At 47.7% G+C, this 12,663-nt stretch overlaps 1 protein-coding gene across 1 annotated transcript in view; it reads right to left on the bottom strand.

Moving 5' to 3' along the window:
- Positions 1-12,663, bottom strand: part of LOC138799211 (alpha-2-macroglobulin-like) — a 60,825-nt gene that overhangs the window by 16,990 nt on the left and 31,172 nt on the right. The window contains exons 20-26 of the mRNA XM_069980097.1: positions 9,635-9,755; positions 7,954-8,075; positions 7,194-7,245; positions 6,335-6,418; positions 6,073-6,249; positions 542-617; positions 28-184 (exon numbers count right to left, since the gene is read on the bottom strand). Of these exons, the coding sequence (XP_069836198.1) occupies positions 28-184; positions 542-617; positions 6,073-6,249; positions 6,335-6,418; positions 7,194-7,245; positions 7,954-8,075; positions 9,635-9,755 (789 nt within the window). The remainder of the gene's footprint in view (positions 1-27; positions 185-541; positions 618-6,072; positions 6,250-6,334; positions 6,419-7,193; positions 7,246-7,953; positions 8,076-9,634; positions 9,756-12,663) is intronic.

Genomic DNA, 12,663 nt, shown 5'->3' with positions numbered 1-12,663 from the left:
ATACATTTACTTGAAATATATATTCACCTCTAGTTCATTGTTGAAGTAATCTCCCTCCTCGCTGAAGCAGCCATCGGGCAGTTGTTTGCTATGCAGCCAGTTCACAGCCTGCTGAATATGGCTATCATCTATGTAGATGAACTTCCGAGCACCATTAAAAGCCTTGACTGTAAATGCTGTGAGCCTGCAGAAAGAACAAAACATTTACAGGGGTTGTAGGAGGAAAGACCTTTTCTTCTCCTCGACATCTATTTCATCCCTCTTTCCATCTTAGTAGAAGTGTACTGTATCTTCCAAGATGAGAGAGGGATGGAAGCCCACACCGACACGCAATGTCCACTAGCGGCCTGATTTAGCCAATGATTTGGAAACATTGGCAACTATTGGTGCTACGGGCACCTGCCGCCTCTCGTCATGGAAGGTATACTTCAGCGTATATGCCACCTGCGTTCAAATTACCAGGTCAAACCCAGGCAGTGACTTCACTATAATGAATTATATACTTGCTAAAAAGTTGGTTTCCTACCATTTTTATACATACCATAAATTTTCAGATCCATCTGGAAAAACTGTATAGGATCCATTTTTATTCTTGAATGTGAGCTGTGTTTGGTAACCTGCAGAAGAAGAATGATTACACTGATGCAGAGAATTCATATTTGCTAAATTGGTAAAAATTGGTAAAAGCGGATGGTTTGAAAAGAAAAATGATCCCGTCCGATGGATGCAACAACTTAGCATATCTTGTTGGAAAGGTGCCAGAACTCCTGATATGTTTTTGTTTTTTTTCGCACATACAACCTACACAGCCTGATACTGTCAGCAGTGATTGGATACTCTCTAGGAGGAACACATAACATTGACAAAGGGAACAGTAACACCCACTTATCAATGAATTCATACACGTCCAATAGGAATAATAGTTGTTACAATTTTTATAATTATACAATATTAGGGATGATTTACTTTTCCAAATGTACCAGAATTATGTCCCAAATTACATCACAAACAATAGCTTACACAACTCCCACCACATTTGTGCAGAGGCATGGGCCCTTTTTCACCATTTGGATGTGACTTAGTGACAGGCAAGGAGTGGCTTAGAAATAGGATTTAAAATTCAAAACACTATGGGGGAGATTTAACAAACATGGTGTAAAGTAAAGCGCGCTAGGGGCTAGCAACCAATCAGATTCCACCTTTAATTTTCAGAAGAGTCTGTGAGGAATGAAAGGTGGAATCTGATTGGTTGCTAGGGGCAACTGAGCCAGTTTTACTTTACACCATGTTTGATAAATCTCCCCCTATGTTCCTGATCTTAAGGGAGAACTCCATCCAGGACCCAACTCCTAGAGAGCGGATGGATGAAAACAATAAGATCCACTCACCTCTTCGGCTCCTGTGCTGCTGCCTGCATTCCACTGCTCGGGTCCGCGGTGTCTGGCCACTTCCTGGCCTTGAGGCGGGAGTTGGGACGTGTGTAACGCCTGGACTAGTGGATCCACTGGACCGTCACCAGCGATGGCACTAACCTCCCCAGGGAGCGGAGTCTAAGGGGCCGCTGATTTTCACCAGAGCCCGCCGCAAGGCGGGATGGACTTGCTGCGGCAGGCGACCCACAGGTCGCTACCCCTGGCATGGTTGCTGGTGACGGCAGGCGAGGCGTGGCAGGAGCAGTAGGCAGGAGATGGTGCTGCAGAGGTCAGTGGACGTAACCGCAGGTGACAGGCAATACACAGGAGCAATAGTGATGCAGGGGAACAGGAACCAGGAACAAGGACTAGGGACAAGGTGGCGGATAGGAATCAGGAACAGGGACTAGGAACCAGGTAACGGACGGGAATCAGGAACAACAGGGAGCTGGGCCAAACGCTATGGGAAGCATGTAGAGGCTCCAACACCAGGGACAGGGCATGCTGGGATTTATAGGGGAGTGATTGGGTGCAACTACCAATTAGGTGCGGACTGGCCCTTTAAATCTGAGACAGCCGGCGCGCGCGCGCCCTAGGAGGCGGGGACGCGCACGCCGGCCGGCACAGACGGAGGCAGGAGCAGGACCAGGTAAGGCGCCCCCCGGGGCCGAACATGTAGCAGCGCCGGGTCCCTGCACCGGGACCCCGGCAGCTGCATGGAATGGAGGGAGGTCGCGGCGGCGGCCCGGAGCACGGGACGCCGCCGCGGCCGTGACAGTACCCCCCCCTTTGGCCTCCCCCTCTTTCTAACCTGCAGGAACCTCTTGATGAGATCTTGGTCCAGGATGTTAGCCTCTGGTTCCCAGGACCTCTCCTCAGGACCAAATCCTTTCCAGTCCACCAGGAAGAACCTTCTCCCTCTGACAGTCTTCATGGCCAGAATGTCCTTAACAGCGTAGACGTCGTCAGAGACGGCTTGTGGAGCAGAGAATGAAGACCTATCGGAGAACCGGTTCAGGACCACTGGTTTTAAGAGGGAAACATGGAAGGAGTTAGGAATCCGCATAGTGGGGGGTAGGCGGAGTTTGTAGGTGACAGGGTTGATGCGTCTTAGCACCGAGAAAGGACCGAGGAATCGAGGGCCCAACTTGTAGCTGGGGATCTTGAGTCGGACATATTTGGCCGAGAGCCAGACTTTGTCACCTGGGAGAAAATTCGTGGCAGGTCTCCTCTTCTTATCAGCCTGGTCCTTCATGCGTTCGGAGGCTTTGAGTAAGGACTGTCGAGTTTGTTCCCAGATCGATTGCAGGTCAGATAACAACTCCTCCACGGCTGGGACTTCAGAGGATGGAGAGAGAGGCAGAGGAGGACGAGGATGATGCCTGTAGACCACATAGAAAGGGGACTTGCCTGTGGAAGTCGAGTCCAAGTGGTTATATGAGAATTCTGCCCATGGGAGTAGATCGGACCAGTTGTCTTGGCGGCTGGAAACGAAATGGCGTAGGTAGTTACCCAGAATCTGATTGACTCTCTCCACTTGCCCGTTAGTTTGAGGATGATAGGCCGATGAGAAGTCCAGCTTCACTTGGAGTTGCGAGCATAGGGCACGCCAAAATTTAGAGACAAATTGAGAGCCTCGGTCGGACACAATGTGAAGAGGAAGTCCATGCAGGCGAAAGATGTGTCGGAAGAACAACTGAGCCAGACGAGGAGCAGAGGGCAGACCAGGAAGGGCCACGAAGTGAGCCATTTTAGAGAAGCGGTCCGTCACCACCCAAATAACAGTATTGCCCGCAGATGGAGGTAGGTCTGTGATGAAATCCATCCCAATGTGGTGCCAGGGATGATCCGGGACTGGCAAGGGCAATAGTAGGCCGGCAGGTCTTAGACGGGGAGATTTATTCCTGGCACAGACTGCACAGGAAGCCACAAAATCCTTGACATCCTGGAGGAGATTGGGCCACCAGTAGTGACGGGAGATCAATTGCCCGGTCTTTTGGGCTCATGGATGCCCGGCTACCAAAGAGGAATGCCCCCACTTCAAGATGCGTTTACGGAGTGCGGGGCGCACATAAGTCTTCCCGGGAGGCAGTCTCTGCAGAGCAGAAGTGGCAACTGGCACCAGGCGGTCGGGAGGTATTATGTGACGAGGAGATTCCTCCTGCCCCATGACATCGGATGCTCGGGATAATGCATCGGCCTTCAGATTCTTCTCGGCTGGACGGAAGTGGATGGTATAGTTGAACCGAGAGAAGAAGAGGGACCACCGAGCCTGCCTGGGATTGAGGCGTTGAGCCGATTGGAGGTAGAGGAGGTTCTTGTGGTCCGTGTAGATGTTAACAGGGTGTTTAGCCCCCTCTAATAGATGACGCCACTCCTCCAGTGCCAACTTAATGGCCAGGAGTTCACGGTCCCCAATGGTATAGTTCCTCTCGGCAGGGGAGAAAGTCTTAGAGAAGAACCCGCAGGTTCTGGTCTTGCCTGATGTGTCCCTTTGCGAGAGAACGGCTCCTGCGCCCACAGAAGAAGCGTCGACCTCGAGAGAAAACGGCCTGGAGACATCCGGGCGGACCAGAGCAGGAGCAGAGGCAAAGGCAGACTTGAGGCTATTGAAGGCTTGTTCGGCCTCTGGAGGCCAACTTCTGGGGTCCGCCTTCTTTTTAGTGAGAGCCACTATGGGTGCGACCAGGGTAGAGAAGTGAGGGATGAATTGCCGATAATAGTTGGCGAAGCCAAGGAAACGTTGGATGGCTCTAAGTCCCACCGGGCGTGGCCATTGAAGGACAGCTGCGAGCTTGGCTGGATCCATTTGTAGACCCTGGTCGGAAACGATATAGCCAAGAAATGGAAGACTGCGCTGATGAAAAACACACTTCTCTAGCTTGGCGTAAAGATGGTTGGCCCGTAGTCTTCGTAGGACCTGACGCACTTGTGCCACATGAGTCTGCTGGTCCGGGGAGAAGACCAAAATGTCGTCCAAATAGACAATGACGCATACATAGAGGAGGTCTCGGAAGATGTCGTTCACGAATTCCTGGAAGACCGCTGGGGCATTGCATAGGCCGAATGGCATGACCAGATATTCGTAGTGCCCATCTCTGGTGTTGAAAGCGGTCTTCCATTCGTCTCCTTTACGAATACGGACCAAGTTATACGCTCCCCTGAGATCCAGCTTGGAGAAGATCTTAGCTCCACGAAGACGGTCGAATAGTTCAGGAATAAGCGGAAGAGGATAGCGGTTCTTAACAGTCACCTTATTCAAGCCCCGATAGTCTATGCATGGGCGGAGGGAACCGTCCTTCTTCTGGACAAAGAAAAATCCAGCGCCAGCTGGGGACGTGGATTTACGGATGAAGCCCTTTTGTAAGTTCTCCTGGATGTAGGAGGACATGGCTTCAGTCTCGGGCACAGAGAGAGGGTATACTCGACCACGTGGAGGAGAAGCCCCCCGGGGCCGAACATGTAGCAGCGCCGGGTCCCTGCACCGGGACCCCGGCAGCTGCATAGAATGGAGGGAGGTCGCGGCGGCGGCCCGGAGCACGGGACGCCGCCGCGGCCGTGACAGTACCCCCCCCCTCTACTGTAACGCCTGGACTAGTGGATCCACTGGACCGTCACCAGCGATGGCACTAACCTCCCCAGGGAGCGGAGTCTAAGGGGCCGCTGGTTTTCACCAGAGCCCGCCGCAAGGCGGGATGGACTTGCTGCGGCAGGCGACCCACAGGTCGCTACCCCTGGCATGGTTGCTGGTGACGGCAGGCGAGGCGTGGCAGGAGCAGTAGGCAGGAGATGGTGCTGCAGAGGTCAGTGGACGTAACCGCAGGTGACAGGCAATACACAGGAGCAATAGTGATGCAGGGGAACAGGAACCAGGAACAAGGACTAGGGACAAGGTGGCGGATAGGAATCAGGAACAGGGACTAGGAACCAGGTAACGGACGGGAATCAGGAACAACAGGGAGCTGGGCCAAACGCTATGGGAAGCATGTAGAGGCTCCAACACCAGGGACAGGGCATGCTGGGATTTATAGGGGAGTGATTGGGTGCAACTACCAATTAGGTGCGGACTGGCCCTTTAAATCTGAGACAGCCGGCGCGCGCGCGCCCTAGGAGGCGGGGACGCGCACGCCGGCCGGCACAGACGGAGGCAGGAGCGGGACCAGGTAAGGCGCCCCCCGGGGCCGAACATGTAGCAGCGCCGGGTCCCTGCACCGGGACCCCGGCAGCTGCATGGAATGGAGGGAGGTCGCGGCGGCGGCCCGGAGCACGGGACGCCGCCGCGGCCGTGACAACGTGACATGGCAGGCCCATTTAGCGTCAGAGGCAGGAAAACACTTTTCACCCATCCCTTGCCCGATAAGTCCCGAATGGAGTTCTACTCTGTCTCCATTCACCTTCAATAACTGAACAGACGAACGAATGCCTGGCCTTCAGTTATATCTCCTTATCGCTGTATGTCCTCCCCATATGCAGAAACATTCAGTATGGCTGAGCAGTCCTGCATTCTCTATGGAGAGGGGAGGGGTAATCTCTCCTGAAGGAAAGGGTTTGGCAGCCGGGACAGCTGACCAAAGTCTAAGGTATATGGGGATCTTTAGTTTACATTGTCAAATATTAGGATTATTAAATTCACCCATTATGCCTCAGTCATGTCACTCACCTTCAATTAATGATTCGATAGCCTTGGCCTTTTTCTCGGGGGTCAGTTCTTGTATGCTTTCGAGATAGTCCACGGTGTAAATAAATCTGACAAACTTTGCTGCATTCTGTTCTCCACATCCATCAGGCAAATGGACAATATCATCCCAGTTAACAATGATATTAGCCATGAGATCACCTGGCAAAACATGTTATAAATATATATAGAATTGCAGTATAATATTATCCTATAAGTTAAGAATTCACAGAATATACCCACTCACCCAGAATGATGATGTGCGCACGTTCAGAGCCGGCTACTAGTCTCTCTGGAGCATCAATATTAATAGTAATTGCCTCTCTGTTATCTTATAAGAACAGAGATAAAAGAGAAGTTAGTCTTGAAATGCCCCTCCCCAACTCTACTGATGTGTAGCGGGTCTACAGGTTTTTATCTATTGGTTACATTCAACTTTGCTATTTAGTACTACACTGTAACCTTTACTAACAATGCAGAGCGGGTGGAAAGGAACATATGTGAGTTTTATATTCAAAGGAGACCTGTCACCCCCCATGCCAGGGTGAAGGCCGCCGGACCCCCCGTCTAGAGCCCCAGATACTTACCCCTTTTCTCCAAGTCCCACGCCTGGAGCTGGTCCTGGGATAGAGATATCACCGTTAGAAGCCATGCGCGCGCTCCTGAGATGGGTCCGACGCCCATAGAGAATGAATGGAGCCATCATTCTCTATGGGCATCGGACTCAGGAGCGCGCGCGCATGGCTTCCGATGGTGATATCTCCGCCCCGGGACTGGCTCCAGGAGCGGGAATTGGAGAGAAGGGGTAAGTATAAGGGTCTTCAGCAGGGGGGGGGGGCGTCCTTCACCCCAGCACGGGGGGTGACAAGTTCCCTTTAATTCAGTGACAGGAAAACATAGATTTTTCAAGTGTGTTCAATGTTCTTCTATCAACGTACAACATGCAACAAATCTATGTAATATTAACACATGTATTTATAATTGTATTATGAAAAATAAATTCAGTGAAACAATACTACTACACAGTGCTCATCTTATGCAGATCTCCCAATACTCAGCACCCTGTAGTTGTCCCCTTCTCTATTCATGTTATCATTGTTAATTACCTAAAGGTAAAAGTAGGAAGGTCTTTGTCGTTTCGTCTTCATGTCCTCTTGGCTAAAGGTAAACACAAATTTTTACATACAGGTCATATATTTAACTTCTGTATTATCAGGATAGACTACTAGTCTAGACTGAACTAAAAGCCTAAACTAGAGCCTATTCTAGACTGAACTACATCCCATGTAGTTAAAGGAGTATAAGGATTGCTAGCTATGTATTAACACAGGGTACAGTCTTTTATCATTGTAAAGGGGGCAACACTGAAATTAACTGGACTGTTCATGTTGTTCTGCCTGGTAATGTTATTTGTACATTATATAACCATAAAATTTGAGCATTGTATCATAATTCATAAAGAGATGGGGAGGTATCAAGAGAAGTTTTTATGGCAACGTTCAATCTAAGACTGGCCCTGCTATAACATTTACAAAATAGGATGGTCATGACTACTGAAAGGATTAGAGATGAGCGAACCTGAAGCATGCTCGATTTAATCCGAACCCGATCGTTTGGCATTTGATTAGTGGGGGCTGCTGAAGTTGGATAAAGCCCTAAGGCTATGTGGAAAACATCCAACTATCCAACTTCAGCAGCCCCCACTAATCAAATGCCGAACGATCGGGTTTGGATTAACTCGAGCATGCTCGAGGTTCGCTCATCTCTAATAAGAATGTATATAACCCTGAAAGGTGTTCAGGTCTCCTTTAAATAAAACAACACCCTTTTCAGTACATTGTTTATATTGTGGTTAGTGTACCTTACCTTGACCACAATGGTTTTCTCTATAGAGTCCTTTCTGTGATCTTCCCCTATCAGAAGAGCATCTTGGGAGCACTCTCCTACCACTTCTATAGATCCACTGTCAACATGAACCTTAACTGATTCTGAAATAAGAATGTAGAGTCTTATCACTTTTATTTTAAAATAAACAAAAAATTATGGAGAAATATTAGTAACAGGCCCTTCTGGATACAAATGTGCAGTATCCCAGTACCTGTATCTACCTGTATCCAAGTCTAAAGTTTACATAACTGCAAGTCTAAAGTTTACATAGCTGGTCCGGGCAGACCAGATGGCAAGGGTGGAACCAACCGTGTTGCCAAACTGACAATACACAATTGAATATGCACGCACAGGACACACTGGATAAGAGTACTAGATGCATGTGACAGATGCTGAGGATGAAAACACAGGTGTACTTCACACAGTGCACTTCACACAAAGTGGGTAAGCAGATGCAGGAACGGTAGTTGGAGCAAACACAGCTTGGGACAGGTTCACACTCTGGACAGGAAAACGCAGGTATACTGGAAGCAACTGGGAGTGCAGGATTAAACAGTAGAAACACCAGGGAACAAGGACACAACAGCGGTAACACAGGAACAGGACAGGAACACCATAACAGGAACACAGGAACCAGAGCAGGAATTACAAGAACGCTTTTGCAGAGCAAATGCACAAACACGTTTGCAGGACCAAAGGACCTTGACGCTGAGGAAGAGCACATATGCAGGAAGCTTCCTTAAATGGCTAAGTCACAGGTGCAGAGTAATTAAGCCACAGAGCAGTGTGCACGCGCCCCCCCCCCCCCCCCCAGTGGCTAGATCTATACTACATGTAGAAGAACATGCAGCTTGACCCGAAGACCTGAAGGACTAACGGTGGCAAATGAACACACGGCGGCAGTGTACCTTGTGCTCCTTAGCATTTTTTGGCGTATGTGTGATGTGCACAGACCTTCGTCAGTGTAGCTCGGTGTATGTGTGAATATGACACCTCGTGCCTGTTTTTTGCCTTTTTGACTCTTGTGGGCGTGGTTATTCATAAGAATTTTCTTAGCCGGGATTTATCAAGTGAGAATTTTGAAATATTCGAACTTTCCTAACTAAGGTCAATTCATGAATACCTGCAGTAAGATGTGCAGCACCAGGGAAGCTATGGCAGGTGATTTATGAACCAACATGTGAATGTTCATAAATACCTTACTAGGCTGCAAATATATAAGACAGTGCACAGTGATAAAAATATTCTCAAAAAAAGGTGCAAATGATAAATGTCCCCCTTAGTTCATATGACACTTCCCCAGGCAGCTTTAACTTTTCCCGGTGAGAACCAATTTCTGCAAGGTTAAGTCCAACTCTATCTCACCAGAAAGTTGTAACCTTCTAGGTAGTCTAGGTATGGCTTATGCAAGAGCGACATATCTGTTGGTCAGATCTAAGCCCTGCTCTAATCTAGGCTATACAGAGCGTAGATTAGCGGGATGGCAATCCCGCTGCAAGTATGTAATCGTATTGGAAAATGACAGGAGAGATATCCTCAGCGGATTACACTGTGAACTTGCAGTGTGAAATCCGCTGTGGATACATTACGTGTGAACCTTGCCTAAAAGTAAAATTTCCCTTTAAAAGTAAAAATTATTTTGAATAATTATTTTCAGTACTTGGTTTTAAGGTTGAAACATCCCAGGAGAACCTGTGTGAACGCCCCTCACAGACACATCTGGCCTGCTCCTTTTTGTCAACTGTAATAAGATCCTCTGAATCAGACAGCGACGCCACAATCTGTTATGGGGAAAAATACATGAGTTTATCTCAGTCAGTCAGTAATCTATCATCATCTGAACGTCACATCCTTTTTATACTCTTTGCAAAACCTTGAGCATTAATAAAAAGCTGACCTTCCCTTTGAAGTAATAGGAGCAGCTTTACCTCTGGAAAGACTTATGGACCTCTCAATATAAATTCCACCAGCTAAGTCATTACTGTCTTGGTCATATGTTTATGTACCACATCTGAAGCTATTCCATCTGTGATTCCAAATCCAAAGTTATCTGATGCTTTCATTTAACATCTTATTCCTCACTTCTCCTTTTCTTTCATCTTTCCTAAATGACCTTTGTTTACTTCGTGTGACCATATTTCCACATACCTAATATTTACAACCTTGGCAACTATTTCTTCTCGGATTATATAGTTTTTGTGTTAAGTAGACATCTTAAAGTGTCACTGTTGTTAAATCTTTTTTTTTTTTGCAGAAATCAATAGTCCAGGCGATTTTAAGAAACTTTGTAATTGGGTTTATTAGGCAAATATGCCATTATCTGCATTTAAGAAGCCGTTTCCCAGGTCCCCCCCCCTCTCTTTTCTGTCATCCACTGCTCAGAATCAGGAAATCTCGGCTGTTTATCAGTCGGATCCTGTCTGAGCTATGGAGAGGGGAGAGGGAAGAAGCAAGATTAGTTGGCAGCAGAGAACAAAGGATTACACAGTGGGGGAGCTATTCAGAGTGCTATTCAGAGGTCAGAGAGGTCAGTGGTGACATCAGAGGAGAGAGCCTGATCATGTAGCTGTAACTTAACTCTTTGTTGTCCTGTTTTGGTGCCTCATCTCACTCTCTCCATAGGAAAACCATGAAGACAGGGGGAGAGCTTCAAACCTCTTCATGTTTCATGACAAAAATGCATTTTTCGGCTAATAAACCCAATTACAAAGTTTCTTAAAATCGCTGCGACCCCGCTATGAACTGCCGCGGTTCCGGGTGCCCCTTGTAGCCCGGGACCGCCGGTATTAGCGGGCACGGTCCGATCGTTGTGCCCGCTAATACAGTAATCAGATGCAGCTGTCAAACATGACAGCTGCATCCGATTACTGGATGCAGCATTTATCTGGTGTCTAGTGGGTGAGATCGCTCCTTCGGGACGTTGTCCCGGAGGAGCGATCTCTGTACCTGCTGCCGGCCGGGGACCGATCCAAGATGGCGCCGTCCCCGGCTCTGCACTCGTGTGTTTCGGCTGCAGCAGCCGAAAGCAAACGAGTGCCGATCTCATTGATCTTTGCTGTATAACTATACAGCAAAGATCTCAATGAGAGATCAAAGTGTATATACTAGAAGTCCCCCAGGGGGGCTTCTAGTATATGTGTAAAAAAATCGCCGTGTATGTAATTGCCCGAACTATTAATTAATCAATCACATTCCTGATCTCGTACAGCAAACGGCGTAAGCGCAAAAGAATCCCAAAGTGCAAAATTGCGCATTTTTGGTTGCATCAAATCCAGAAAAAATGTAATAAAGAGCGATCAAAAAGTCATATATGCGCAATCAAGGTACCGATAGAAAGAACACATCATGGTGCAAAAAATGACACCTGACACAGCCCCATAGACCAAAGGATAAAAGCGCTATAAGCCTGGGAATGGAGCGGTTTTAAGGAGTGTATATTTGTTAACAATGGTTTGAATTTTTTACAGGCCATCAGATAAAAGAAAAGTTATACATGTTATATATCGTTTTAATCGTAACGACTTGAGGAACATGAATAACAAGTCAGTTTTACCCCAGGGCGAATGGCATAAAAACACAATCCCCCCAAATAAAAGAAATGCGTTTTTCTTTTTCAATTTCACCACACATTGAATTTTTTTCCTGGTTTTGCGTGTACTTTATGCAAAAATTCAGCCTGTCATTGCAAAGTACAGTTAGTGACGCAAAAAATAAGGGCTGATGTGGGTTTCTAGGTGGAAAAATGCAAGTGCTATGGCCTTTTAAACACAAGGAGGAAAAAACAAAAACGCAAAAACGAAAAGAGGCCCTGTCCTTAAACGGTTAAAGCTATGTTCCCGCTCTGTAAGACAACAGCTGGGTCACGGAACGCCCGGTGTCAGAAAAGATCATCATCATCATCCGTTGTCAGAAAAGATCATCATCACTGAAGTACCGGCCGGATGATCTTTACCGCTGCTAAATTCTTATGTGGGCGCATCCGTGCATCAGAATTCCCCACTGCACAAAATGGAGCGTGTGGCAGGAGCCACTATTTATTGAAACTGACATGTCAGTTTCTTGCAGCACCGCTAGGGACCCCGGCCGGAGTGTATACTATGAGGGACATGTATGAAAAGGTGTAAATGCCTTTTTAGCCACAGATGGGGCAAATCGGCGTAAAAATATTCCCAATCTGTATTTTTGTAAATATTTTTTCCGCATCTGCCCCATCTGCGCCACCTTCGCCAATGGGGTAGAAAGGGGCCGTTACGGGGGTGTGGCTATACGTAGAGGGGGCGCGGCCTCTGCGTGCGCCGAATCTATATTTTTTCCATGGAAAAATGATACTGAAACCTACGCCAGCTCTGAGCACCGTGGATCAGGCACCGTGCGATCAGGATTTATGTAGAGGCAATGCGCCTCTACATAAATCCCCTGAGCTCCAGAGCTGCAGGGACATTTGTAAGCCCGGCGTAAAAAACACCGGACTTCATAAATCTCCCACTATGTGTATACACTCTGGCCGGGATTCCTTAGAAGGTACTACTACGTAATTTCTGCAGTAATTGATTATTACGAAACTTATGCAGTGGTAACATGGCCTAAGACTGATTCTTTATCTCAATGCACATGTAATACCTGCAGTTTTGTCAATGTTTCCTTAGGCCATGTTCACACAACATATGTTTTGTATAAATTTACAACAAC

This window comes from Dendropsophus ebraccatus, chromosome 8, assembly GCF_027789765.1.
Source record: "Dendropsophus ebraccatus isolate aDenEbr1 chromosome 8, aDenEbr1.pat, whole genome shotgun sequence".
Classification (NCBI taxonomy): domain Eukaryota; kingdom Metazoa; phylum Chordata; class Amphibia; order Anura; family Hylidae; genus Dendropsophus; species Dendropsophus ebraccatus.
The sequence above is the reverse complement of the archived record's forward strand: the minus strand, read 5'-3'. Positions and strand labels throughout refer to the sequence as shown.